A 7793-nucleotide genomic window follows, 5' to 3' on the forward strand; every position below is an offset into this window, starting at 1 on the left:
TATCAAGGGCCAGGTTTTTTTACAAACAATTCGTGCGCCTGATGGTAAGCTACACGCCTGTCCATAACAGTTACAGTCCCACTCAGACCTTTAATTTGCAAAGATCTGAGGGGGCACTACCACTGCGCCTGTCACTCTGAGACATAAGGTGACAAGTCCCATGTGCCCATAATTTTACCAGCACCCTTACCCTTCTAAACCGGAACGCAGTAATGCTAACACTACTGCTTGGCGGCAGAAATAGGTAAGGTGGCAAGTATTTCCCTGGACGAACTCTCACAAGGAGCTCTACTGCTGCTAACATTTCTATGGCCTACATTTATTTTCGAGAGTTCGTTGTATAATTTGTGGTGTGTGTATATATGTGCACCAGCGGTACAGGGTTTCTTTAGTGCGGGGCTAAGAGAGTGCGCGTTATTATTGGGTATGTTAAACCTGTCTTTCGAGCCATTAAAATCTGAAAATCATTCTCACCTGAAAAAACTAGTTCCAACGTATCCATAGCCCAGGCCATCGCCCATCAAAAGCTCAGTGAAGAGCTCACACGTTTGCGGACAAACGTCTGTGAAGAGTTCCACTTGCAGCTCTCCCATTGGCGAGCATTTGTGATGCGATATTGTCAGGTAGATACTAAAATCAGAGATGGGCAAGAGCCATTAAAACCATTAACCCGGATTAAGCCGGAAATGGAGGGCAAAAACTATTTACAACTATTTACTTGTAAAGAGATTTGTTCAAATCTAATGATATTATTATAATACAAACTGTTAATTTTTTTGCTTACATATTTTGCCTTTGTCTTCAATCGATTCGCTTGAAAGTCGCATTGAAATGAATTAATACGAAAACTTCTTATCGTTTACAAGAACTATACATAAAAACATTGATAATTGATAATTGCAATAACTAAATTATCCATTTAAATTATTTACTTATTACAAGTTTACAAAGGAATAAAAAAAAATAAAAAGGAAAAATATTGTTTGTGCAGTGTTAGTATTTGTTTGTGTATATGTGCGTGTAAGTATATATGTAAATGTACGCGCGCGTGTGTGTGTGTGTATAATGTAGGTGGTTGATTGTTGTGCATGTAATTATGTGAGGGGATGTGAGTGTGCGAGGACGAGGGAATCGTAACAAGATTAGACGAATGATGGTATGCTGACAAGGCGATCATTATGGAGAAAGTTTTATTATGGAACAACTAAAATAATTAAAATGAAATAAAATAATTCACATAAGAACTGATTATACTGGGGCTTATTTGAATCGATTTTCACGAAAATCGAATCGTAATGTGCATATGTAAGCGAGAATCTACAGGATTGCAAGTTGTGTATTGTGTGGAGTTGACTCTTTTTCGTCTAAAAAGGATTTTTTACATCGAAATTTCTAATAAGTATGGAATTGTACCAAATTCGTTTTGGTTTCGTTTTTGGGCAGGAATGGGTAAACATCCGAGCGGCTTGATTTTTACCCACAGCCCATCTCCGTTTAAAATATAATAGTTAGCCTATATAATATCGTCGGTGTTTTGTAGGAAGGGCGTGCGTTTGGAATGTTTTGCTTTTTTACAACTGTTTTTCGATACTTACGTCCTATTTTAAATTCAATTTTAAAACTTAATTGTAACTAAAATTGAATTTCAAAACAGCCACATAAATACTTTAAAACAGTTGGGGAACTTATTCCCCTGAAAAATTTTTCGAAATGGCGCCTTTGTTCTTTCTATGAAACGCAAACGATATATACTCCGACAGCTGAGCATAGGCCCACTCTCGCAATGAGTGGACTTGAGCTGTAGTTCCGACGCAGTCACAGGTCCAAAGAGGATTCGACGTGACACACATCATTAAATTGCTTTGCAGATTTATTCACGATGTTTTTCTTCTCCGAAAAGCTTATTAGTGAGTAAATGAAACCCTTTCACCACCATGGCAAGCATTACAGTGTACCTTCATACTGCTAAGGACGAACGGAGCAAATGCGACTGAATAATTCGAGGGCTCTGATTGGCTGGGAGGCGTCCGCAGCGCATTAATAGGGCCGGTACGGTGTAGGAGACACCATATCGGCAAATATGTAAGACGCCAATAAGAGTTGTATTCGGTTGGCATTATTCATTACGTATTATTCAATCTTCGTTCTTACTTCGACTTGTAAGTCAGATGGCCATAGTGATAAAGTGTTCAAACAAGTTTCATCAAAGTTAATACAGTACACATTCCTAAGTTTCAGGAAGAATTTGTTGAAGAACACAAGGATACCCAACAGATACGATAAGAAGAAAGGAAAAAGACGCTCATTCAGAACTGTCAGCCGTTACCGTGGTCTCTTAACCCCCTTCGGCGAAGCAAAAGTCACATCTTCCATGTCTTCGCAAGGCACGAGAGGGAAAAGCACGAATTTTTTCTCGGCTCGCTCTAGAATATCTCGCCGATTCCGCTCCCAGTCTTTCATGAGACTGGCTGTGGTTTGGACTTTCGGGTTCTGTAGATTAGAATAAAAATATTATGAGAATTCCGTCTACAGTTGTAGTCTAGCTATTGTTGATGATTCAGCTCTCGTAGGATCGAAGATGTTCGGTTTTCTAGGTCAATGGACTGTACTCGTTCAGGTTCTTGCTCTTCTCAGGATCTACTCGGATCGGACTACGTTTATTGCTCTCTGAAATGTTCCTACTTAAGTACAATTGTTGGTCTTTCAACTAGTAACTATGCTAGAGTGCAGACGCAGGCTCGGTGTCCGTAACACTAGCCTCTGCGAAATGAGAATGCAGAAGGCTCGGTCCGTAAGATTTATTATAGGAGGTGATAAAAGAGGAAAAAGACCCAAAAGGGCCTATATAACAGTATAATAATTTTGATAGTAATCGACGTTGTTAGCAACTCACAGTTGTAATTATCCTGTCGTAAATAAACTTGTTCTCGAAATTTATCCTGGACAGAAAGTCGACTCGCGTGTAGTAATATACCATGTACGGTTGTGGTGTGTAGTCCCAGTGACAGTCTACTTTGCCCTGAAAATATGTAGAACATTTCACACCGAATGCAGTTAACTCAATTTAACATTATTATGAATGTAACGGTAGGATATGAGTGATTAACGCGAGTGAAGTAGATGAATGAGTGAATGGTAGAACGGAGAGGAAGAATGGTGCCGACATTTCTATTGTTTTGGATTTGTAACAAGTTGTGTTGTTCTATTACGAAGAATTAATTATCTAAAAAATCTCGTATACTATACCGTATATATTATTATACTGTGTGCCCTAATAAATACTTCCTATTGCACAGATCTACAATTAAAAAAAAAAAATCTTATTGATCACGAAAAAGACATTCGTCTTTCTGAATTGACGCCACTTTATACAGGGTTATTTTTAAAACGCTAACAACCTCACAGTTCTATATCACTAACATCATAATGAACAACAATTTTTCTTCTATGAGATCTTGCAAAACATTGTAAGTTTACCAAAAGGAAACCTTTAAAATTTTTGTACTATCTGAGACTTTTTAGATCTATATTTAGTAGTAGCAGTAAACATGTCCCCACCTTTTTTTTTTACGGGTAGGAAATCTTTATGGATACCCCTGAGCCCAGGGAGGCTCAGGGGTTATGTGGGGACTCTCCCTGCAGACTGGAGGGCCTACCCCACTAAAACCCCCCCGGGTTTCCCTCTCGCCGATTGAGTCGGCGCCGTGGGATCAGTGAACATTCACCACGACGCCAAACATGTCCCCACCTGCTCTTGCATTTTGCATCGGACTGTGTTATATCATAACACAGAGTTAAATCACCGTTCAGAGCATAGTTTCTCCAAGGCGGAACCTATCGCCCATGGCGGGCTCTAAAGAGACCTAAGAGGGCGGTACGGGCCTCGGAAGAAATTGGGGGGTTGTCCAGAGGTTTCTACCGCATTTGATAAAAAAAACTGATTCATCTATATAAACTACACTACATATAAATAAACTTTTTCTTGCGTTTTTTTTGTGAGAAATTAATATAAAAAAGTTTTTTCAATTATTTTTTGTGGTGGTGGGCGTTGAGATTTTTTATCCTGCTTAAGGGGGCGATGATATAAAGGTTAGGGAACTTATGGTTTAGAGCGTTATATTTAAATATTTTTGTTTTTGTAAACAAAGTAAAATATGACAAACTATTAAAAAACATGGCACATTCAAAAGTTGTTGTTTATGATGATGTTAGTATAGTTATATAGTCCAGCGAGGTTGTTAGTATTTTAAAAATAACCCTGTATAAAGTGGCGTCAATTCAGAAAGACGGACGTCTTTTTCGTGATGAATAAGAAAAAAGATCTTTTTTTAAATTTCACATCTGTTCAATTGGAAGTATTTATTAGGGCACACGGTATAATAATATAATAGAGAAATATAATAATAAAAAATAGTTCTACCTAGTGGACCGATCATTCATGACACCAGTGGCCCAATATTTTGCAATGCAGGCAGTTTTCCACCAACTCACGGTCCTGGGTTGGATTCTCAGTAGGACCAATTTGAAAAATGATTTTTTCTGTTCTGGTATATGGACTGAATGAAATATAAAATATTTTTTCTCGCGGTGTTTATTTCTACCAAGGTGTTATATGCCGTACCCGGTTATAATGGTTTCTCTTAATCGCTAACACCAAAGCCAGATTATCCGCGTTGTTGCGTTGCCATCGGTTTACCCATGACTGGAACATGTTCCAGTTTGTCTCTTTGTCCAGCTTTGGCGGAGACGTGTCAACTTTGGCTGGGACATCGGCGAACTGAAATAAAAAAGAACTACGTGAATATACGTCATAGAAATAATACGAAGTACCTAATATGTAATAATACGCAATGTGAAATTTTATAACTATATTATTATATGCATAAAAGTTATCGATTTAGAGCGATGCCACACGAGCATTGTCGGAACGTAACCCGAGTGTCACCAGTCGCGACGCTCCTAGCGAATTCGCTTGACGCTACAAGCGTTAGCGTCGAGCGTCAATTACAAATATATGATTTTAATTGTAAAAGGCCACAAAGTAGCGCTGCAACTTGCAGCGAATTTCGTTACGACCGGGTTTGCACGAACGTTGGATGATTCCCGACAGAAAAGATCGCACCGCGCGTCAGCGTTTAAAACAAATTATTTTGTTTTTTTTTTTGCTTTTCGCTTACTTAATTATGAATTTATAACGGTCCAATATCTTTATATATGTCATAAAATTCACCACATTGTATTCTTTCTCTGTTTAAATAGTGTACTCCTTGTCGCAAATTAACAATATCTTGTGAAAAAAAATACTACTTTCAAAACAATATTTAGATATTTTTGACAGCGACATTTTCACGTGTAATGATGACGCGTGATGGCAATGAACTGAAGTATTCCTCCCACCACCGAAGAGCAAATTACCAACGTGGGTGTATTTTGACGCTTTAAAATGAACACTCTCAGCGAATAACGCTTCAAGCGTGGCGATATTTTCGTGGCATTACGTCGCGTCGTCGCAACGCTATGATTTCAACGCATCGAATGCCCCACGAGCAATGCGGTGTCGCAACGTAACGCTACTTAAGCTAAGACTAAACTAACCCAACGATTCCGCTAAGCTATGTAAAATATGTCGCCCTTCTGCCGCCCTTCAACCCCGCTATCAATAGTGTTGTCATAGTTCCTCGCGCGCATATTGTCTTAGCTTAGCTTTGCATGCAACTACCTTTTTTTTTTTTTTTTACGTGGGGAAATCCTCATGGATCAATCAATCCTGGATATCTCTCTGCTGCGGGGGCAACAGAGAGATCATGTCGGACTCCTACCGACTAAAACCCCACGGTGTTCTGTCCCTGCACCTTTTGCCGGGACTACGGGAACGCTTTCGCACTCTTCCGCGGTCCCGACGGCGCTGGCCCTCGGCCGAGAGCCCCTTCCCATTGAGGTGGAGCTGGAGAAACATCACCCCATTCAACACTTACAGGGGCACGCAGGAACACCGCGCGCGCCACCTCGGGATCTATACATTACGGGCGGCGGACGCCCCCGCGTCCACCGCCAAAATCCCTATTATGGGGGTTGAAGGAGGGCATGATAGTGCCTCCTCCGACGCCCTGCTCTCCTGCGGCGGATTGGAAGAAGGGTGGTAGCCTCCCTCTCCCGCTCCGCAGCTTCCTTCTGCGACATTACGTGTTCGCAGAAGGATACTACCTCCATCCAAGACCTGTCACTTTCCAGCATTGATTTGATCATTGCAGGGAGTGACAGGTCGTGCCCCACTGCGGCAACAAGTTCACGGCGCTCATTGGCCCAGGCTGGGCACACCTGCAGCGTGTGCTGTGCCGTGTCTTCACAGCAGCCACAATGGTGACATTCGGTTGTCGGTTCCCTCCGCGCTATATGACACAGGTACTTTCCGAAGCAACCATGCCCGGAAAGCACCTGCACCAGCCGGAAAGTCAAGGACCCATGCGCCCTGTCCATCCAGTTCTCAAAAACCGGACGGATAGCCTGCAACTACCTACGTGAACTAATCTAAGTTAGCATAGCTTCGTTCGCTGTGTGGTCTGCGCTTTACTCCGACGCCGCAGCATACCGCACTATCGCACCGCAACACCCCTCTCCACTTTTTCTCCTGGCTCTTGTCCAATGCTCGTCATGCAGCATGTAGTTCTAATTGGATGCGGATATGCAATAACGTGTCAACCATGACCATAATTTTGGCGAAATTGGCACCTAAGATTTTTTCGTTATTTTTGATAGTTTGTTCTAAAATTTACTTAAAAAATGAAATTTTTGCTGTTTGACAAATATACGATAGGCGTCTGCGTTTTACCAAAGCACGCACAGGATCTTCGCAACGTACGCATAGCGTCGACACGGCCATAGAGGACATTATTAAGATACGGCGGCCGCGCGGCGGCGACTAAAGGTGGGCGTTTAAACGAAAAACATTTAAAAAAGTTTGTTTTTTAAATAAGCACATAAGCATGCCTTTTATTTTAAGCGTAATTGTTAGTCAGTTCTATGTTCAACAATTTCATTTTTTACAACGTGCGTAAGTTGCAAGTCCCGCCATTTATGTTTCTTAAACAAATGAATTCGTCAATATGAATAATAATTTTATAAATAAAAATAAAACTCGTGCTTTACAAATAAAGTTACTCATCCTAAAACCTATAGTAGTCTATTGCTTTTTGCTATCAACACAACGTTGCCAGCTTTTTTTAAATCATAAAAGTCTATGCGCTTTAAATGTTTTTCTAAACGATTTTTTACACTTCAAATTAAAAGGCGTTTAAGTGAAAAGCTTATAAAAAAGTATGCTTTTTTAAAAAGCTATAACGTTAAAACGTTTTTGAAAATAAGCAGTTTTTCTCATCTCTAGCGGCGACGCAACGCTAGCAAAGGGCGACTGTAGAATAGTGCCGTACATCGGGTATCCGCCGCGCGAACGTCGTGTCGACGTTGTGGCCGCTGTGCGTGCGTTGGCAAGACGCTGATGCTGAAAAGACCTTAAGTTTGGAAAAGTCTTAGATCCGAAAAAAATGCAAAAAATATAATAATCGCAAAAACCTAAAATTACGAGGCGGCGCATATCAATCTCGAACTTTGTTTTCGACAGAATAGAAAGCTAATTAGACTGAACGAGAGAATAAAAGAGACCCGTGCGCAGAAGTCGGACACAATAGACTTTCTTGTAATTACAAAACAAAAGCAGAAGTAGTGGTAGGATGTTATAAAAAAAATATAAAAAAATATAGAATAATAAAATCGATAAAATTTGACAATTTATAAGT

General features: G+C 40.4%; 1 protein-coding gene across 1 annotated transcript in view; it reads right to left on the reverse strand.

Moving 5' to 3' along the window:
* Positions 1 to 470: 470 nt before the first annotated feature.
* The window catches only part of LOC113226065, a 7899-nt gene continuing 576 nt past the window's right edge, over positions 471 to 7793 (reverse strand). Inside the window, exons 2-5 of the mRNA XM_026458584.1 lie at positions 4622 to 4777; positions 2894 to 3019; positions 2327 to 2490; positions 471 to 630 (exon numbers count right to left, since the gene is read on the reverse strand). Of these exons, the coding sequence (XP_026314369.1) occupies positions 471 to 630; positions 2327 to 2490; positions 2894 to 3019; positions 4622 to 4777 (606 nt within the window). The remainder of the gene's footprint in view (positions 631 to 2326; positions 2491 to 2893; positions 3020 to 4621; positions 4778 to 7793) is intronic.

The sequence above is a fragment of the Hyposmocoma kahamanoa genome, unplaced genomic scaffold (assembly GCF_003589595.1).
Source record: "Hyposmocoma kahamanoa isolate Upper Pololo Valley unplaced genomic scaffold, ASM358959v1 181, whole genome shotgun sequence".
In the NCBI taxonomy this organism is placed as follows: domain Eukaryota; kingdom Metazoa; phylum Arthropoda; class Insecta; order Lepidoptera; family Cosmopterigidae; genus Hyposmocoma; species Hyposmocoma kahamanoa.